This window comes from Saccostrea cucullata, unplaced genomic scaffold (assembly GCF_032062105.1).
Source record: "Saccostrea cucullata isolate Sc308-1 unplaced genomic scaffold, CSIRO_AGI_Scuc_v1 ctg4898, whole genome shotgun sequence".
In the NCBI taxonomy this organism is placed as follows: Eukaryota; Metazoa; Mollusca; class Bivalvia; order Ostreida; family Ostreidae; genus Saccostrea; species Saccostrea cuccullata.
In genome coordinates this window covers 1-21,783 of record NW_026931062.1, presented here as the reverse complement: position 1 = coordinate 21,783, position 21,783 = coordinate 1, and the positions used below count along the sequence as shown (strand labels likewise).

At 31.6% G+C, this 21,783-nt stretch overlaps 3 protein-coding genes across 3 annotated transcripts; all 3 read right to left on the bottom strand.

Annotated features, from left to right (window-relative positions):
• Positions 1-830: 830 nt before the first annotated feature.
• Positions 831-14,469, bottom strand: LOC134231239 (uncharacterized). Its single transcript, XM_062713176.1, has 23 exons — positions 14,353-14,469; positions 12,486-12,535; positions 11,673-11,720; positions 11,150-11,235; positions 10,840-10,871; positions 9,760-10,629; positions 9,367-9,447; positions 8,070-8,192; positions 7,807-7,920; positions 7,612-7,677; positions 7,389-7,513; positions 6,660-6,746; positions 6,324-6,416; positions 5,376-5,492; positions 4,626-4,830; positions 4,282-4,425; positions 3,674-3,759; positions 3,244-3,314; positions 2,941-3,053; positions 2,575-2,820; positions 1,830-2,391; positions 1,480-1,553; positions 831-1,173 (listed from the first exon to the last, which is right to left on the bottom strand). Exons 2-23 carry the CDS (start codon positions 12,510-12,512, stop codon positions 1,154-1,156), a joined length of 3,390 nt encoding a protein of 1,129 aa, XP_062569160.1. The 5' UTR covers positions 12,513-12,535; positions 14,353-14,469; the 3' UTR covers positions 831-1,153.
• Positions 14,470-16,533: 2,064 nt separating this feature from the next.
• Positions 16,534-19,067, bottom strand: LOC134231238 (uncharacterized). The gene is made up of 3 exons (XM_062713175.1): positions 18,512-19,067; positions 17,385-17,458; positions 16,534-16,964 (listed from the first exon to the last, which is right to left on the bottom strand). Exons 1-3 carry the CDS (start codon positions 18,952-18,954, stop codon positions 16,945-16,947), a joined length of 537 nt encoding a protein of 178 aa, XP_062569159.1. The 5' UTR covers positions 18,955-19,067; the 3' UTR covers positions 16,534-16,944.
• Positions 19,068-19,510: 443 nt separating this feature from the next.
• On the bottom strand, positions 19,511-20,579 carry LOC134231241 (uncharacterized). Its single transcript, XM_062713184.1, has 3 exons — positions 20,519-20,579; positions 19,915-20,027; positions 19,511-19,818 (listed from the first exon to the last, which is right to left on the bottom strand). Exons 2-3 carry the CDS (start codon positions 19,976-19,978, stop codon positions 19,511-19,513), a joined length of 372 nt encoding a protein of 123 aa, XP_062569168.1. The 5' UTR covers positions 19,979-20,027; positions 20,519-20,579.
• Positions 20,580-21,783: the final 1,204 nt, after the last annotated feature.

The following is a 21,783-nucleotide window of genomic DNA, read 5'->3' as shown; positions in this document are numbered from 1 at the left end:
GACTTTCAGTTTATTTTGGCGTTATTTTAAAAAATACTGTATTTTACATTAAAAAAATTGCGTCATAATCTGATCAAAACAAAAGAAGTTTATGTTGCACAAAAAAATAGCAAATAGCTAAATGTGGTGTATTACATATTTTTGCCCCCTTTCATATTGCAGCAATATTCTAAATGAAAGATGGACATATGAATCATGATCAAGCATGCGTTCATATTTAATGAAAAATTGCCGAGAATTGCACTGAATTTCGAAAATTTCCCAAAACATTGCTACTTTGGAGATTGTATTCCATTATATAACTACGCATAAAAAATGAAAAAATCCCAGACAAAGTCAGATTGGATTCTCTTTTATTCAGTAATGTACAAAATTAGCGTAATATATATATGATTCAGTTCAAATTTTGAGAAATCAGGGGGCAGAAAAAATGCAATGATGCACTGAATTCTTTAAAGAATATGGTTTTTAAAACAAAAATTCAACACAAGAGAAGACGGAAGATGTCTCTGCACCTGCAAAGCCCCGCATGGACGAAAATCCCTAACTATCTTTTCTGGGGATCTTTTTTTTTTAAATCAATACTGCATGTGTTGAATAAAATAATCCAGATATGCTAACAGATCGTGTGTGACGTCACTGAATTTTTGGACGTATAATGTAAGGAAACAACTCAGGGACAGCGCCCTTCTAATATCAACAAAAGAGTACTTCCCTGTACTAATTTAACGTTGTTGCATAAATGGTACATTACAAACACTTTATTGAAATGCCTTTAACCATTTCTGCATTGTTTTATATCATATTAAAGAGAGATTTTAAACAAAACGCAAAGATATCATATTTATTGTACATCTTAACGATGGCACATAGTGCAATCTGATAAATAAATAAATTACAAATGTGACATGGAATGACAACGATACTAGACAAGTGTTCGTAAGTTCACACGAATTATGCAATCGATCTATCAGGCTCTGGTCAATAATATAAAAAGAATGAAACAAGAAAATACATAATTAATATCTACGCTTAATCTGTTAATGGCACTTGTAAGGGTTAAAATAAATAATCACTTTATTTTGAAACAATTGGAAGGAGAAAATTCACTATCTTTTTTCTTATTGTGACAAATTTATTTGGGTTCTCTCTGTCATTTTACTTGATCAGGATCTGAAAAAAAAATCAGTCAGCTTAAAAGTAATCCAGACTGATACTGCTTTTTCCGTATTATAATATATATGCAGTAATTATCTGTAATTCATATAAACTTTCACATAGGTTTTCAATACTTAAACGTGCAAGAAAAATTTTTCTTCCTTTGAGAATTTTCCCCAAACGGATTAAAGATAATGAAATTTATAAAGACAAAATTAGTAAGTGTTGAAAATTTGTGTCGTTTCATGAAATAAATTTGAAACTTTTTTTCAATAAAACTTCAAAATTTTAAGCACTATTATTTGATGCATGTTTAATTACCAAATATCCTGATTTCTGATGTTTCCTTAGTTCCTGTGTTGATATGTTTGCTCTTAGATAGCACAACTCTGAAACTGAACATAAATCATATTTATAATACAGCAAATAGTATTGAAATTTTTACAAATACATTGCTAATAAAAAAACACTTGAAAGTCCAGTATTTCTCTTTTTTGACGACGGGTGGTACATTCTTGTGTGAAAACATTTCAAGATAGCATAAAACATTCGAAATGAATCAATTTACATTGGACAATGAAAATTTAGATAATATCACAATGGTTTTTGGGGGGTGAAAATGTTCAATGTTACACTCAACTACATGCAATATTTATAAAATATACCCTTACCATGAATTTTCTAAAGATATAAGCACTGTTGATTTCGGGTTTTTCATAAAGTTTTTCCTCAATTTATCTTGTACATCCTCAGGATAAAGTTTCCACTGTCCAGATGAATCCTTCCACTCCCAACACGTTGTTGCGGAGACTGAACCTTGAACGCTTGAATACCTATTTGTCTTCTGCTTATAATCTGTATGGTAGTCTTCCAAACGTTTTGAAGTGGAAACTGAGCTGTCTTTATTTTTATTGTTAGACTCAGTTACTTCACTTTTTGATAAAATGTCGCCCTCATTGATGTCTTTCTCGTTTTCTAAAGGCGTTTGATTCATTACAGAAACTTGGTTGTTTGCAAATGACTTTTTCGTTGCATTATTAACACTGTCTACAGGTTTAACCTTTGGATCTGCCTGTGCACTTTCTTCGTTTTCGCGTTTTTGCGAGGCGACTCTTGATGATAGACCTGGATTTGAAACCTCTGGACTTGAAACATCCTTTGAAGCACCAGTGCTTCCAAATAATCTATCTTTCAAATCTGTTTCCTGTCTATCATTTGTCTTTTCTTTTCCCCCTAAAATGAAAATAGGAATAAATACCTAATATATCTTTTATTTTAATATGTGTTTACATTTTTGAGTCGGTAAATCACATACGACTCGTACAGTATTTATACAAAAATAAAATTTATTTGTAGTTCATGTAAAAGGTCAAACGTGCATTTCTTTGAACAGAAAAATTTCCTGTTTTGTATTACCTGTATTGATTGGATTTCTGACTGTTGTAGCTGTAACCTTGGCTGAAGGTTTTCGTCTGTTTCTCCTGTTTGAAAGGCTATTTGAGATATCAGCAGGAAAATCAAAATCCGACCAAACAGAGTGTTTTGCAGGGGGTGCCATATCCATAATGTTCAGAGAGGCACCAGCTTGTTTTAAGTCTTCAGGAGACATCTTTTCTTCCTCAGCTACATGTTGTTTTTCTGGATCTTTACCTTTATTTAGATCTAAAAAAAATTAAACAATTAAATAGCTTGAAAAGTAGTTGTAAGGAATGAATATACCAATTATGTCACCCAAATTCATTTTCAAAAAAAAGCTTCTTAATCAAAACTGCAGTAGCTTACCGATATTTGACGTTGCTTTGGACGGAGAAGGCGGGTTCCTTAGTTGACTACTAGCAGAAGACATCAGATTCTGACGTTTTAAAGCTTCTTTCACTTCCGAAGAGAATGGATCACTAGAGAAACAAATTTGTTTTAAAAAATGTTAACTTGTACTGAATTCATTGACTGTATGTTCTATTTTTTTTTTATTCCAATTCATATACTCAGAAAACATATTCTAAAATGACCTAGACTAGCTAGGTAATATACAGAAAAAATCTAAAGATATCGCCCTGCATAAGATGATATCAATTAAGATCTCACCAAAGTTGAACATCAAACTTTCCATCGTATCCAAAACGATAATTACTCTTGCTACCATTGGGCCAACGCACCTAATAAGAAGACAAAATAAATTTGCAACAACTTACACTCTCTTTGAGAGTATGCCAATAAATGTATGCACATATAAAAAATACGTAAAACACGCTTTTTATATTACTGTTACGCCTTGTCTTTATTCACCAGAAAAGGAAAGTCTACCTAAAAGTATCTTTTTTTCAAGTATCAAGGAATAAACACATGAAAAAATGCAAATACTCATTCTAACAAGGCTTTACACATTCTGTTATTTAAGTATATATTCTTTATCTTTTATCATTATCTGTTAGAAAAGAAGACAAGTGTCTACATCTTTTTGAATGAAGAAAATGTCATTGAAAACCTGAAAACATGAAACTCATTGAAAACCTACGTGGATAATTGCACTGTCATTGACACGATAAACAGCTCCTATACTGCCTGCCCCTCCATCTTGGTCCCCCCATTCCCAGTCCATTCCTTCAAAAATAAATTCTAAGTGGTTAACACAATGTTAAATGTCTGCTTTTTATTGCAAAGTTTTAAGCACTTATCAATTAATAGTTGTTTCTAAGTTTTACACATAAATCAATAATACTAGTAGCTGTAATGAAAAGTAGAATCAACGAACAGAGATCAATCTCCGAAATCCTACAAATAATACAAATCTTTAACATGTTTAAAAAGATAAAAAAGACATCCAGAAATTGCAAAGGTGGTATTTAGTGACTAGGAGAAGTTAACAGCCCCTTTTGACAATATCACCCTGTGAGTATTGCATATAGATCAAGAAGACAGAACATTGAATATAATTGTAAAAGAAGTAGTGAGGTGTGCCTTCATACCTGTACATGGATTATTTGCAAGAAATTATCATGAAATGATTTATTTATTAAGCATATACTAGGAGAAAAGAAGCAGAAAACACACAAGCCATCAGATCTTCATTGTTTAGACGAAGTTTTGTCGTATTCAGGTAAGAACTGTGTATAGATTTCTTACCTCTAGAAACCAAGCATCCGACCGCTATCAGCTCATCATTCAATACTCGAGGATCATCACATACTACGACATCATAGCATCCCTCTGCACCATATCTGTATTTATATCCCTTCCCTGTATCCCATTCCACAGAAATCCAACCAGCTGTAGAATAACAATCAACAAAAGAAATTACTGTAACAGATTGCAATAAATCCATCAATTGTCTACTTATCATTAATATTGTCTATGCAAGACCTATAATCAATGTATCAAATTAAAGGACGGGAGAGAGCACACAATAGCATAAATCACTACGTTCATGTGAAAAGCATATATTTTGGACAGTAGTAACAGGAATCTACTGTGTTTTGGGTGTCCTGTCACGGTCCCTGGGTGATGACTATCCTGGTCATCCCATTTCCAGTCCGGACCACGCCTTACTCGGGTGCCAAGGTGAGGCATGTTAGGGTCCCTCTCTTGGCATTCTTCGTCTTTTTCTTTTTCCTCTTTGTCAACTACTGGCTGAAATTCTTCTGGCGATCCAGTAACCATTTCATATATGTCATCCTGGTTGAAATAGTACAGATATATAAATAAGCTATATAATATAATGATTGGGTTTATTTATGTCAAACTAAAAAAAATGAAATATTGTATACAATGTATAAATATGTGGTCTATTTGGTCTGATTTAGTTACTACTGAATGTAAAGCTTCATCATTCTTAGATTTATCTTAAAATAATTCACAATTTTAAACAATTTAATTGCAAAAAAGCATTTAGTCGCCCGCGTGGCGCTGTAATTAGAGTATCTGCTCTATAGTCACTGTTGGCTGCGGAAACTTTCTTATAAGACTGTATAAACCCAGGTCTCGTGTCGCAGTAGGTGTTGAAACGAAAAAAAATACTTACTTGTAAATGACCCTGAGTGCCGAGTAGAGAAAAAAAAATTAATTTACAGCCTTCACCGGCAAGCGGTGGCGTCTCCATATGAGTGAAAAATGATTCTCTCCAATGACGTTAAACAACAAATAAAGAACAACATATTTAAATATCCAACACACTGTGATTTTCTGAACATATGGATAATTACATATTATTAACTACTAACCGTATCGTCTTGAGTTAGTTCTGTCGCCGTCACCATACTAGGTAACAAAGCTTCAAATGTTGGTTTGTCCATCTCTGTGGGTTTTCTTAAGATAGCATGCAACTCTGCAGCAATTCTCTACAAACCATTAGAAACTACATGCATGTACCTGTCTATGATTTTTTAAGGATACTCTAACGTTTAGATCTTCTGGATCTTTTATTTCCAAATATATACGATTGTCTATTGACAATATTGATTCTATTCTATCATCTTCTTTGTAAAATAGAAAATAATCTTCATTTCTGTACCGTGCATCTGAGTTTCAAAAAATCTTCTTTTGTTAATAAAGCAATTCATAAATTAAAAAAACTGCAATGTCTGTAAACAATTTCATTTTTTTCTCTCCTTTTTTTATGCCAAATTCTATGCACTCTACACTTTCTGTGTACTAGAAATAAGTGTTTGCTGAAAAGAGGGATAATAAGGAAAACTTGAATGTAAGTTCATGTCATTTTCTCAAGATCCAAAATGAAGCGAATATATGCTTCTGCAATATATATAATATACAATTTAAACTATTTAAGGATATAGAATAAAAACGAAAAACCGGATGCCTTGATTGATACATTTTGGGCCCAAGGTTTCATTAAGGAGAACATAAATTATATTTATAGAATACATCTTAATTGTTGTCTAAAGAATGGAGGTTTTTATTCATTTAAGTATTTTTGTTGATTAGAACGAGGTTTACAGACAGGACTTTAATCACGTACATTTATCATGAAAAGAAAGATAATATGAGAATAGAGCCTTTTGGTCAAAGAACAATTAGAATGTTGCTTGACGTTCACATTTGTAATTTCAGCAGACTACATTTTGAATCCGATCAAAACCCATGAAATAAATACGTAAAAAACAAGGTTTAAAAATGTATCAAAACTTTGAAAGAAGTACACATTGACTTACAACGTTGCGTGGTAACCTCCCAAGCCGTCTAGTTTCATGCAAATGGACGATTTTTCCACCAAAGGAAAGACCAGATATCATTTCAAGGACCGACTAGAAACATGACATTAGAAATAATTCATTAAACGTCAAAAAGCCTAATAATAGTTTTCTGGATGATAGCTATTTATATGCAAAATGTGAATGTATACAAACATGTAATATTTGATATAGCAATAATTAATACGTGTACAACTAATTGTTACATTTATACTAAGTTTTTTTAAATTCAAATTCCAGATTTTGTTTTTGGATCATTATCTTATCTTCACATGAAACTAGAGATAAAAAACATACCATGTCTGGATCACCGACCGGAACACATTTAATTGGAACCTCTAAATTTGCCAGATGATCGACAATATTCCCTAATTCTGCAAGTGTCTGTAATAGACGTTATCAATCAATTTTACTATTTTAAATTTATGATGGCGAAATATTGCTAAGCTTCATACATGCAATATTAGATAAATACCCTTATCAATTCTTGATAATAAAGATGCTGACCTGCTGGAATTTTGTGCATAAGAATGATAAAACAAATAAATCATATACACACTATAGGATACAAAATTTTATAAACACAATTTAAAAGATCAGCAACCCAACTGTTCGAAAAATATATAAAAAGATAATATCCCCTTTTAAAATACTGAACACTGAAGTAACATATATTTAAATAGTTGCACCAATATTTAAATTTTCCACCCGTCTTCAAATCAGTAGATCTTTGAATATTTATAACAGGTATGTATCTGTAAAGAGTAGTATTGAGTACACGTATCTACGTTGAGTGCTTGAACAGTTAACTTATAATTCCATATATTTCTTATATGTCCAAATTTATGACACTGTAAAATCCTATTTTTCACAGTTTTTTAATTTTCGTTGTTTTTGCGCTGTATTATATGGGTGTACGTTTCCGACACACAATATTTAGTTTACATTCCACTTAAGAAATGGATATTTCCAATGATGATTTAATTTGTTATGTTCTTTAAAATCAGTATCTTAAATCCAACATACCCTCCCGTTATCATATACATCCGGGTCCTCAGGGCCTTCGGGATAATGAATATCTGTCGTCCTGCCATCCGAAATAAGAATTATATTTGGTCTGATGTTCCATTTCCCCACACGGCTTACTCCAACTATCAACCGGTGTTAAAAGTATTTATCATTTTAATAATACATTTTATAATTATATAAACAATATACTTGTATAGATATGAAGTTACAACAAACTTACTGAGTGCACCTTTCGATAGTAAAAGACCTGCACCTATTGGTGACGGACCATTGCATGTTAATTTTTCTGAAATAGAATGCACTTCTGTTATTTTCCTTCAAATTTTCATGTATCAGTTTAAATTAAAAAAATCTTTTTTGTTTCTTGAAAAAATAAAACACCAATATTATTAATTTGAAAGGAGAACGCATTTACCAACAGACTGTTTTATCTCATAGTATCGGCTGGAATAATAGCAAAGGAATTTATTTTCTTTTCCAAATGTGATAACAGCAACATTTTGATCCAATGAAGAAAATCTTTCGTATTCTGTAAACAAGATTTATCATTCATCAGTTAAAAAATACATTTATGCTGAAAAAAAGTCTTAGAAAAAATGATCATGATGGCATTTATCTAAACTGTATTTTTTTTCAAAACAAAACTTTTAGAGTCCAAAGTGCAAATGTTTTTTTTACCATTAAGAATGTCAGTAACTGTTCCTTTGAGTTGTTTAATGCCATCACCCTCCATGCTGGCAGATGTATCCAGAATGAATATAGTGTCAAATCCACTTCCATGTTGAAACAATAAATCCTTATCTAATAAATCATAGATATCTATAAGGTAGATTGCACAGATTTGGAGGGACAAAGGGAACGACAAAAATAAACTTTTATCGTTATTATTCCTTTAAATGAATTATAGGAATCCTCCAGTATAACTCGGTATGTTAACTAGGCTACAGTGAGTTTTGAAAAATATAATCACAATAACACCATAAGAAATGATAAGTTTTGCTGAGGTGGGTTCTCTATTTAATTGATTTTTAATAGTCGTTTAATCAACTACATGTTATTGTATTATAGAAACTGAAACATATTTCATTTTGAATGATCTTCAATTCCACCTGTAATCATATCTTTTAAAAATCATGACAATACCATTCATCAACATAAAAAAATATGGAGATTAATGTGTTCTATATGAGACATATCATGCCACATGTTTAGAAAAGTGGATAATTCTTAGAATTTTTTCTCCTAAGAACTGGAAAATGAAATAGACTTAGAAATATTAGTAATATTTCAATAATATTACAAATATGGACAAAACACACTCCGTACGTAAAGGTTTACAGATGAAAACAAATTTCAGAATATGCATGTTAGCATGGTGCTAAGCGTGTAATATAAACTTTAGAAAAATATACCAAGCCAGGTGAATTTTATTTAGGAAAAGCAAATTGGTAAAAATCAGCCTATGTGATATTGCTTATTTTTTGTCATTTTGTTTTCTCATAAAATTCACCTGGCTTGGTATATTTTTTTTTAAAAAGTTTTTATTGCACCTTTAGCATCAACTTGAAGGTAACATATTCTGAAATTTGTTTTCATCTGCAAACCTTTACTGAGAGTGATTTGTCAATATTTGTTATCTTATTGAAATTTTACTTGAATTTTCCAAGTCAATTTCATTTTCCAGTTAGTAGTAGAAAAAAATCTAGGCATTATCCACTTTTCTAAACTTGAGAGATGATATCATGTCTCCCCAAAGAAAAAAAATTGTTTGTATCATCTGCCCTTAACTCAACACTTGCATCAGGTTTTCGTGAAATTTGACAAAACCTCTCAGAGGGTTATGTAGAACAATAAAACAAACAGGTATACCCGTTCAATGCAATCTAACTTTTATCTAAGAAATTCTTTTGGCCTCTAACCAGCAGAGCTTCAAGATCCCTAAATACATTGAAGAGAAAATATGATAATGTTTTACGTTTCTGTCCCGCTATGTGTGCCTCTTCCAGCCAGTGGTCTGTAGGAACTCGTCTGGTCTTTACCAATGCAAACTTTTTATCTGAAAAAATGTAATTATTCTATCAAGAATTCATAACTGCACTGAGGGCAAAGTATGTGTACACACATACGTACAAAAAATCAAGAAGACTGTTATTTTGTATCTACTTATTGCGACTTTAATTTATTACTGGATCTATAAGTAACATTTATATACATGTACAAGTATAGGTGTACATTTGTTAGTAAAAAGGATTCATGTGCGTATGCATTTTATGTGTATAGTTTCAGAACCGATATATTTTAAAATGAAGCTACATGATGTTATTACACATGCATGATAAAGCTTTAAATTCAATGATGACACATTTACCTTCCTGACTAGGAAACTCAGTCTTATTGTCTGTTTTCTTTTCTTCATTATGCAAATCCTTTGTCGTCGTGCCTAACTTTTGTTCAATATTTTTCGATTCCTCAGTCATAACAACAAGCCTGTTGTCAAAGTCACGCTGAGTTCGCCTCCTTCTCAGTTTCCTACTACTCTCCACTCCAGTCAGTATCTCCTCCATTGCTCTTACACTTTGAAATGAACTACTTTTTTCTTGACTTTGTTGTTCGGATTCCTTGCTATTAATGTCCATAGAACGCTTCACTGATTCAGACACAGAGTTTTCAGGTTCAAGAGAGACGGAATTACCCTCAACATGACTTCCCAACACGATGTGTCCTTTAGGTTCGGAACTGTGGTCTTCCACTGAGGAATGTTCAGATTTCGTTCCCTCAATAGAATCATCTTCCTCGCCAATGCTTCCACTGACGTCAGGATCATCAGTTTTTTCTTCACTTGTATTCTCACTTGTATTCAATTCTTCATCGGTTTTATCTTCTGCTACTTCCACGAAAGAATTGTTTGATGACTCATCTCTACTTTCAGATAATGTTCTTGGTTGTTCTTCAGGTATTTCCTCACTAAAATAATCAGACTGATTTAAATCAACATCAGTTCTGCTCTGCACATTGTCATCCATATCTTCTTTTTGATCATCATCTTCAGTGGTATGTTGAAGAACATCAGAAGTCCCTGAAGCTTCCATCGTATTGACATCTCTGAGTTGACCAATAGACTGATTCAGTTTGGAGATGTTTTCATTTGTTGTCAGAATTGCTGTGATTAACTCCGATATTTCTTTGTTCTGTCTGGAATCTGTTTCAGACAGTTCTACTACCTGAGCTAAGAGCTTGTCTAAAGAGAATGAACCAAATTCTAATAATAACAGTCAAATTGTTAATAGTTACACTATGGATTTTATTTTACAATGTTTATACTTTTTTTCTTGTTTAATTCTTTTTCATTATCTTAAAATTGTATCTATGAAATGGGAAAATAACGTGAAACATGTAGTGTAGGTTTAGATCTCATTTGGTAAAGGAAACAAATAATTAAATGTCTTACCTAGTTTATTATCGTCGCTTTCGGATACTTTACTGTGAAATAGAACAGATATTAAAGCAGTTCCTAACTGATTACTCATTCATTTCAATACAAGTACAAACAATTGCAGCAAAATAATGATCGAAGTTAGTGATAACTAATGTGAATAGTAGCTAGAGAATCATTTATCTTTTTTGGGATTCAAATTAACTAAATAATTGTCTATAATATAACTGACAATTATATCAAAAGTAAGTGTTAAGCTCCATGAACAACTTTTTTTTATCTAGTCCAGACATGTGTAGAATTAAATTATATGAACATAGTTTACCTCCATTCTTCCTCTGTATTTAGTCTCTTAGTGATGAACATATTTTCTTTTTGTACTAAATCCATTTTCTCATTCACGTTCTTCAACTGAAAATGCATAGTACTGGATGATTTTATTTTCTTACAATTTTGCAAATGCATGTACAGACAAACTTCGTTATTTCGAACATTTCAGCTGAGAAAAAAAAAGATAACCGGGGATTCGAGATTCTTATAGATTAAGTGGTTGGGACTTCCACGTCACTTCGATATATACATGGTATTTGAGATATCGGAGTTCGAGATATCGAAGTTCAACTGTATATAATTTCAAAATTCGTTTTAATTTATACATAGCTCTCATCTCTCCTTATCACGAATTTCTCTCTTTAAAGTTTTGATGAATTGTCCTTGGACTCTTTATATTGATTTGTGATAAACAATTGTTTTCTCTCTCTCTCTCTCTCTCTCTCTCTCTCTCTCTCTCTCTCTCTCTCTCTCTCTCTCTCTCTCTCTTGGGGATTGATAGAACATTTTCATCTTACCTTCTCAATCACTGCCTCCATATCTGGAAAATCTTCTGACCCAACTTCCTATCAACAAAAGAAAAGAGTTCTAATTTCTGTTTCATACAAATTAAAGTTTCACCATTTGAAGTCAAACATAAATGTTAATAATGCTAATAAAGTAGCCAAGTTCTCAGAAAGAAATCCAAAAAAAATATTATGTAAAAGTATGTTATATCTTCATTTTTGATTTTTATTTCATTTTAGTTGGTGGAATCTATAAATACATGAAAAATGTCTAAATTAAGCGAATATATGTTAAATATTTTACTTCCATTCACTAGGTCGTGGTCGTAAATACTAAATAGTAATGAAAGTTACCAACTGCGCGCATTGATGACGTTTTCCGACCAATTTTTATCTTTGATACGTCAGGCAATGGAAAAAAATATTACTTTCATTTCTCAAATCCAATAGACATTTTTGTATTTGTAGGGAGTATACACAGAATTTAAAATCCGTACATAATCATCCGAATTCCTTACTGAACAAATTCATGTACATGCTTATTGATTTAATTGATTATAAAATATGTTTGGACTCAATATCAATACACATATATGTGTATATGACAACTGCATAAGCTCAACATTGTTAGAAACAATTTTTAAAAGTCTTAAAGTTAAAGTGAAAGTAGATTTAATGATGTAAACATTTTAAATATCAGAGTTAATTTTCATTTTTGACATTTGGGAGAAATAGGAGTGGTTAAACAAGTTATCAGACTAAGAAAAAGTAAGAATGATTTAGTGTTAAGCAGAAAGTCTTTAATGTATATTATATTTTACGAACCTTGCTATGTTCAATCTGTGAGTCCATTATTCCTGCTGATAATTTTCAATCTATAAATAGACGTTAAATTCCCCTACAGTTATTTAGGGAAATCTGCTTTCCGTTTGCTAAGCATTTTAAAATTTCCTTATCACAAAGTTTTCCTATCCACATGAACATTATTTATATACGTAGGATTATGCAAATAGTACATACAATGAAAAATATATCAATGACCCTGCTTTTGCAATATAGGTATTTCACAATTATTTTCTTCCGAAACTCCAATTGAATTTTCTTTATTTCAGTGTATACTTGCCATGCCTGTCATTAAAAACTGGTGCTATCTGTTTGGTTTTGGCCAAGCCACACAATAAATTTAGTGGGAAAAAAAGAAAATGTGCATAATATATATATATATATTGAAAGATATATTTATATAAAGTTTTGAATTGTTATACAGTAATCTTTCTTAGAAAATTTTCATGATTCTATTTTTTTTCATTTATACATGTACATGCAAAATATCCCCTGTTATTATATTTTTATTGAAAGAATTATTAAAACTTTATGCTTTTGAAAGTGGGAACAACGAGACAGATTTATAAACAATTTTCACAGCATAATTGAAAAAAAAAACCCAAAATTTATCCAATTTCTAAAACCTTTTTTTAAAAAATCTTTTTGGGTTGGATGTGTTAACTTTTTCACAACAAGATTATGTGTATCGTTAACTTTGTGAGATTTTGACCATGCTTTAAAAAAGTGTGTGAGGGTGTTTAAGCTTCAAAAGGGGTGGGCGTCAATGAAAAAATAACACTTTAAATATAAATCCGTGGTGAAAAGGGGATAACCGGCTTTCATAGAATGAAAATTTCTTGTGTTGAACGGAAGGGAGGGTTGGGTGGGGGTGGGGCTAATTGGATTTCAATGACAAAGTCACTATGCCGAAATGGGATTTATTTAATCCCCTTCCAAAGCCCCCACTTCTTATGAAAAGTAAAGATAATTATAATAGAGATATATGGTAAAAATTGTTTTTTTTCTGTTTCTTTTCAAAGTTATCCTCAAAAATATTAATCAATTTAATATCAAAAATTAAACCAGTTTACCAATATGACTAGAATTTATTGTGAGTGGTCCCGGGAAAATCGCACTCTATACATTAAACTATTACCAAGAGTAACCCAAGTCCCTCGTAAAAATGAATCTAATGCAAGAGTTTCACAAGACTTAGTGAAGTCCTACTCTAGAGCCAGTCTGTTACAAAACTTATTCCAGCGGGAGTCAGGACTACATGTATGTTTCATATGGTCATTCCGGGGATTAGTCCTGTAACCAGAAACTGGACATATGATAACATTGACTGCTCAATTAATATGGCACTTGCTTCTGTCGTAAACTTTTAACCCATAATATATTTACAAAGGGCTGGAATTTTCTTAGTCATGATATTTTCGTTGCGATTCTTATTTTTACACAAGTTAAAAAATTATTACAGAAAGATGGGAAAAGGGGGGATACATTGTTAATGTGTATGCATTTCTCAACTTTTGTGTTTCTGTTCCTTCTTGCCTCTGGCAATTTATCTTTCCCAAATCATAATTGTGTGATTCATCCAGCTGCCGTGAGTATAGGGATTGTTTTTTTTTTTTTTTTTTTTTTTTCAAAAAACAGTATTTAAAAGAATAAGAGCAAACTTTTTCTCTCTCCTTTTATTCTTAAGAATAATGTTAAAGTCAAAACTGTTTCATTTTAAGAAATAAGGTAATATCATTTTTTGAGTTTTATTGGGATGTAAAACGGGTTGGTCACGTGATCAAATCTCATAAAGCCGTTTTACATCCCAATAAAACTCAAAAAATGATACCATATCACTTATATTTACATTTGTGACTGATTTTGTAGAATGGCGTTTTCCTCGTTCAGTTTTACCTTTCAGGTATAGAGAAACTCCAGGAATTCTGGGAAAACTTCCTCGCAATCACCTGTTTCCTCTACATGATGATCAAAAGAAGAACACCAGACATGAATAAAAGATAATAAACTTATTAAATGGAAATCTGATTTTGCAGGGTTTTTCCATATGCCATCATTTACATGTATCTCCATAACACGCTCTGTATCATTTATATCATCACTGCATATTATTGCACACATACGGAAGAAATATTACGATATACACAAAAAGTTTATGAAGTAAAAAGATTTTTAAATAAAGCCTTCTTCAAACATTGAACTGTTTAACATCATCATAACCAATGCACAGTGCCTCTGGCCCAATACCTTATCTTTCACACTAGACAAAAATGTCAAAAATCTCAGCGTCTGGTTTTAACTTTTACTTAGACATGGAATCATACAAACATTAATTTTAGAAAATAATAGGAACAAATCTAAGACTTTAAACAGTCAGGTCCATAATATGCAAACAGGTCATTGGAAAAATAACTTGTAAAGTTTATTTTACAAACAGATTTTTTTCCCTTTTAATAAGGGGTAGAAAAGATTGGTAACTCATAGTGACAAAGAAAATAACTCATTTGAGTTTTATTTTTGACAATAACCTTTTTGCATTTTCCACCTGACTGTTAAATGAACGTGATAAATTACGCATAAACAATAGGATATCCAAGGCTCTGCATTTTCACTTTGTTCACTAAAATCCTATCTTTAAATTTATATTTGATGTGACAAAATGTTTGTTCAGCTCTATGTGTTTCTTAAATACAAAGGACAAAATGTCCTACAAGACCCAAAATACTTTTGCCTTCTGCATCCATAGAAAATACACTGTCTCTTAGACTAGGTTCTGCACTTTCACTTGTTTCATTAACATCAGATTCCATAGAAAGCACACTGTCTATAGCCCAATACTTTTATCCCCTTACCTGATTTTGTTTGTGAAAAAATATTTTCAAACTAATTCTTGACTGAGGGTTGTTATATACAGCATTCCTGACTCTCTCTATACATAATGCATGCAAGGCCTAGAAAAAGAAATACGTTTTCACTTTCAAGCATAGGGTATATATGGATAAGGCACTGAATTCACTTTTTGAGAATTTTTTCAAACAAAACATGAATGAAAATACGACTGGTGTTTTGAAGTTTTTCTGTTAATTAAATTTACATTCAAAATTTTTCATACCTTGGTCATGTTGGTGGAAAAAAAAGAGAATTCAGATGCTCACTAGAAAACATTTAGAAAAAGATATAAAGGACAGTGCTATATTTTAGGGTTAGTAAGTTAAGCGGAAACGTATTCTGAACTAACGTCGCTGAATTCTTGGTTACAACAGAAAACCACGTAATCTGGTGGTTGGACCCCGTTCATTGGCTTTCCAAATTTTTGCATAAGGCCTTGTCCGTATTTCAGAGAGGAAGTTGAACCTTCCATCATGTCAAAACTCTGTTTAAATATAAAAACATGTTTATTTTATTACAAAACATTTGATTCTATGAATGTTGTATACAACTAGAATAATTCCTTATCGTCAATAAAAATATTAGCTTCAATTCTGTAGCGTATTGGTTTTATATATTTGGCTTTGACCATAACGCTACAAAAAAGGTGCAATATAAGGTGCAATATTTTTGCGCACTTTTGGGAAGAATTTCTCCTCTTTCTAGCATTGGCTTTTATGAAAGTGGAAACATACTACAGAGAAGAACTGAGCTCAGAAATATTTTTTTCACTATTACAATCTGTTCAAGTGACTCTAAAACAATGCTTATTGATAATGAAAAAGTCAGAAAAAAACATAAATTAGAAATTTTAGATCCTATTTACCTCTGGTTCGAGCTCTATGTGGAATGTGAACAGCCCTTTCTCGAGCTGGAACCTGTACATAACCGTCCCTAAGTATGCGTCTATGAGAATCTTTTTTGAAAAAAAAAAATCAATACTGCATGTGTTAAATAAAATAATCTAGCTGTGCTAACAGATCGTGTGTGACGACACTGAACTGTTGGACGTACAGTGTAGGGAAACAAAAACTCAAGGACAGCACCCTTCTAATATGAACTCAGAGTACTTCCCTGTACTAATTTAAGTACATGGACACTTTTTGCAAATGCCTTTAACCATTTCTGAATCGTTTTATATTATATTAAAGAGAGATATTAAACAAAACGCAAAGATATCATATTCATTGTACATCTCAAAGATGGCACATAGTGCAAGCTGATAAATAAATAAAACACAAATGTAACATGGAATGACAAAGATACTAGACAAGTGTTCTTAAGTTCACACGAATTATGCAATCCATCTATCAGGCTCTGGTCGAATATAAAAAAAATGAAACAAGAGAATAAATAATAATCAATAGCTAATGTTTAATCTGTCAATAACAAAGCATGAATATGGCACTTGTAAAGTTTAAATTAAATCCATAATCAGTTTATTTTGAAACAATAAAGAATAAAAAATTTACTATCTTTTTTTAATATTACAAATTTATTTTGGTTCTCTCTGTCATTTCACTTGATCAGGATCTGGAAAAAAAAAATCAGTCAGCTAAAAAGTAATCCAGACTGATACTGCTTTTTCCGTATTGTAATATACGAGATATGCAGTAATTATCTGTAATTCATATAAAATTTCAGGCAGGCTTTAAATACTTAAATGTGCAAGAAAAATGAAGCTGTCAATATTCATCTCTGACTTGTCAAAATACATTTAATGTTAAAAGATTTTATATTGCGTTTAATCATTAAAATTCTGTACTCAAATGTTAACCGCCAAATAGAATATTAGAATTTGTCTTCCTTTGAGAATTTTCCCCAAACGGATTAAAGGTAATGTAAGACAAAATTAGTAAGTGTAAAAAAAATTGTGTCGTTTCTTTTTTTCTAAATAATACTTCAAAATTTAAATACTATTATTTTGAGAACATTTGATGCATGTTTAATTACCAAATCTCCTGATTTCTGATGTTTCCTTGCTTTCTGTGTTGATATGTTTGCCTTGAGAGGGCACGACTCTGAAACTGAACATTAATCATATTTACTCAGCAAATAATAATCAATTAATAGAGACTTTGCGAATAAAATTGAGAGTCAAATATTTCTCATTTCTATATACTTGTTGAAACCTTAAAAGAAAACATCAAAAAGATCACTTATATTAGGCCATGAATCTCCTACTGTATGATATCAATGTATACACTTTAATATAATTAATGTGATTAAAATATGCTCAGCAAAAAAAGAAACGCATATTCAGATTAAACCTGATAAGTTTTCAGTTTAAACCCCAATTTTTAAAAGTGATATTAGATTCAGTTGTGATAAATATCAAATAAGTCCTAATTTTCAAATTGACAAGTTAAGTTGTATCATTGACGTCGCCTCCAAATTCTAGAGCTAATCTTCTTTAACAATCCACATGTCCTTTGCGACCACTCAGTGCAAGTTGATTTTAGTGTACGGACGTTGTGCACGAATACCACTTCAGTCTTTTGAGAACATTTTGTGCATTTTATGCTGATTTCAGCAGTTTGTAAAGCAGTTCCCAGACGATTGCACAGGTGCTGATGGAGAATCTGACAGTCCTTTGAGGATGTAGTTTACCGCCAACAGGATCTAGGTCCGTCATCTGTGTTCATAGCTGGTGGAGACGTGCGTTTAACTGCTGCAAAGTCGTTTGATGTACACCAAATGCAGTTACAACTTCTAATTTTTGTTAGAATCATTGTTAGAGCCTTATTGCGTTCATCTTTATTCAGGCTTTACATTGCAGCATTAACATTGCAATCAAAGCAAACATATGGTTTTAATAGGAGTGTTAATTGTTTCTCTAAATTCAAAATTTCATTGAAAATAGACCCCCGATTTAAAAGAAATCATGCAAAACACTATTTTCATAAACAATAATCAAAGGAAATAATTCAACATTGGGGGTTTAAAAAGCCATGGTATACTTTTAATAGGTAACAGGTATTTAATGATAAAAAATAGTTGTTCCATATACTTTATCAAAATTTCTTTGATGAGTTACAATTATGCGTTTCCTTTGTTTGTTGTTGAGCATATATCCTTACCATGAATTTTCTAAAGATATAAGCGATGTTGATTTTGGGTTTTTCAAAACGTTTTCCCTCAATTTATCTTGTACATCCTCAGGATAAAGTTTCCACTGCCCAGATGAATCCTTCCACTCCCAGCACGTTGTTGCAGAGACTGAATCTTGAACGCTTGACGAGCTACTTGTCTTTTGCTTATTATCTATATGGTGGTCTTCCAAACGTTTTGACGTTGACACCGAGCTGTCCTTATTTTTATCATTAGACTCAGTTACTACACCTTTCAATAAAATTTCGCCACCTTCATCGATATCTTTCTCGATTTTTAAAGATGTATTACTCTTTACAGAAATTCTATTGTTTGATATTGCAGAAGGATTGTTTAAAATCTCTTCAGATTTAACTTTTGGATTTGCAGGAGCACTTTCTTCGTTTTCGAATTTTTGTAAAGCGCCTCCCATTGATAGACCTGAATTTGAAACATCTGGATTCAAGACATCGTTTGAAGCACCAGTGCCTCCAAATAATCTATCTTTTGAATTTGTTTCCTGTTGATCATTTGTCTTTTCATTTCCCCCTGAAATGAAAACTTACAGGAATTAATATCTATATATTTTACTTTAACTAATGTTGGCCTTTTTGGACGGTAAATCACATATTTATATGTGATCAAATAATAAATCAAATTTATTTGTATTTAAAGAGAGATAATACAAACAAAAAATGGATGCCTGGATTAGTATATATTTTTGGCCCAATTTCATTGCAAATGAAACAAATAACAAATTTCTAGAATATTTAAAGAAATCATAAACCTTCTGTGATGTTCAAAAGCCCTTGTGAAACCATTCTTATTAATTTATACAAATACCTTTCCCTTCAAATCTTTTTTTTTTTTGTGAAATTTTCTATAAAAGATAAAAAAAAACAAATACACGGTGAAACTTATTTATTTAAACATGACCCAAGTTGTTATTTTCAAACTTTTTGACATAAGTTTGTTTGTATCATCTGTTTTTAATGTTTTAAGTCAACCTTACATTTTTGAGAGCAGAATGTTTTTTTCTGTTTTGTATTACCTGCATTGTTTGGATTTCTGAATATTGTACCTGTAACCTTGGCAGAAGGTTTTCGTCTGTTTCTCAAGTTTGAAAAGCTATTTGAGATATCAGCAGGGAAATCAAAATCTGACCAAACGGAGTGTTTTACCGGGGGCGCCATATCCATAATATTCAGAGAGACACCAGCATGTTTTAAGCCTTTGGGGGACATCTTTTCTTCCTCAGCTGCTTTTTGTTTTTCTGGCTCTTTTTCTTTCTTTAGATCTAAACAATTTCAATCCCATAATTGAAAAAAGTAATCATGACAGACTAATTTCTATCAATATATGAAAACTTTACATTATAACCACAACTGACTACCTATATTTGTTGTTGGTTTTGACGGCGACGGTGGGTTCATTAATTGACTACTAGCAGAAGACATCAAATTCTGACGATTCAAAGCGTCTTTAACTTCAGATGGGAATGGCTCACTGTAAAACAGATCATTTCATAACTTCTAAGGTTGATACAATGACCTAGTCAGCAATCACAATTTATTATAAAGTCAAATGCTGGCTGATGTCTCTTATTCCAGCTTTTAGTCCATTATTTACACACTTAATGGACGACGGATTTTCCGTTATTTCTCGTTCATGACAAGGAGCACACAGCGGGTGTGACCGGTCGGCAGGGGATGCTCACATCGCCATGTCACATGATCCAACCTCTAATACATGTATTTTGGAGGTTCGTTTATGCTCTTTTCCTATTTTGTATTTTTTTTTTTACGGATTTTTGAGTTTGAATACTGTTCGTTATCTCCATATATTTCATTTATTGTGGTTGTTCTGAATAGAATGAATGCTATATATTGTATCTGGCTGTCGTATATCTCATAGCAAACAAATGTTTTGTTAAAATGCCCTAGTAACAAACAGATCATCGAAGGCCATGCTTAGAACAATGCAAAAATACTCCTTACCAAAGCTGAACATCAAATTTTCCGTCAAATCCAAAACGATAATGATTCCTGTTACCATTCGGCCAACGTACCTTATGAACAAAATTAAGTAATATTCAGTAAAGATTTTTTTTTGGGCGAGAGAAACGGTTAGTCTTTTGCTTTCTTAAAGTCATACAACAAATTTTGTGCGATAAAAAATTGAAGGAAGTTGAGAGCAAAGAGTTTTATCATTTTTCAGTTCAAGAGTATTTAGTTTAAGAAATACAATGCATACATGTAATATTTTGATATAAAATAGATCAAATACTGATTTACTTACTACATGTAGGAATTGTAAAAGTTCATTTAAATGCTTAACAATAGAATGTTCAAATTTTCTGAAATCTCTTGTCTCCAGAACCTCAATACATGTTGGACGAATATTAAAAACATAGATATGGTATGTAAATGGGCTTAGTCCTTGCGCTTTTGCTTTAAAATACAGTCCATGTACTACAATGATCAAAGCCAGCAAAATCAATGAAAATCTAAAGACTTACATCGATAATCATCTTCACTGACACGATAAACAGTTCCTATTATGCCTGCCCCTCCATCCTGGTCTCCCCATTCCCAGTCTATTCCTACAAAAAGGTACAGTAAAAATACGTCTACTTTCCATCAATTACGTTTTTTAACTAGCGAAATTTAACTAAATCTAAAAATAAACATTATCTAAAATTTATAATAGAAGATACAAAATTTTACATTTGCAATTCAAATTATGATTTACCCAAATGTCATTAATTTTTTTAAAATTATTATTTTTATTTAAGTAAAAAATATTTAAGCTTCATATTAAAAGAAATTTTATAAAACATAAATACTAAAGAAATTGACATCGGAAATAGGCCTCGTATACAAAAACATAAAGAATTCCAATCAAAAAAATACCTCTGGATACCAAACAGCCAACTGATATCAGCCCATCATTTATTTCTCGAGGGTCATCACATACTACGATCTCATAGCATCCATCAGCTCCATACCTGTACCTATAATTCCTTCCTGTGTCCCATTCCACGGAAATCCAGCCAGCTGCATAATAAATTATATCAGATATCGTATAAGAATTAAGGGTAATTAATCATTTATCAATTTCCTGTGCATTTAGTCGACGTCAAAATAAGGAATTTATACGCGAATACTAGTACATAATTAGTGTAAGAAATTATCATAAAATTTAACAAAAATATAAGGTTTGAAAAAAAAAATACTCGAATGAAATGTTAAAATTTACGGTT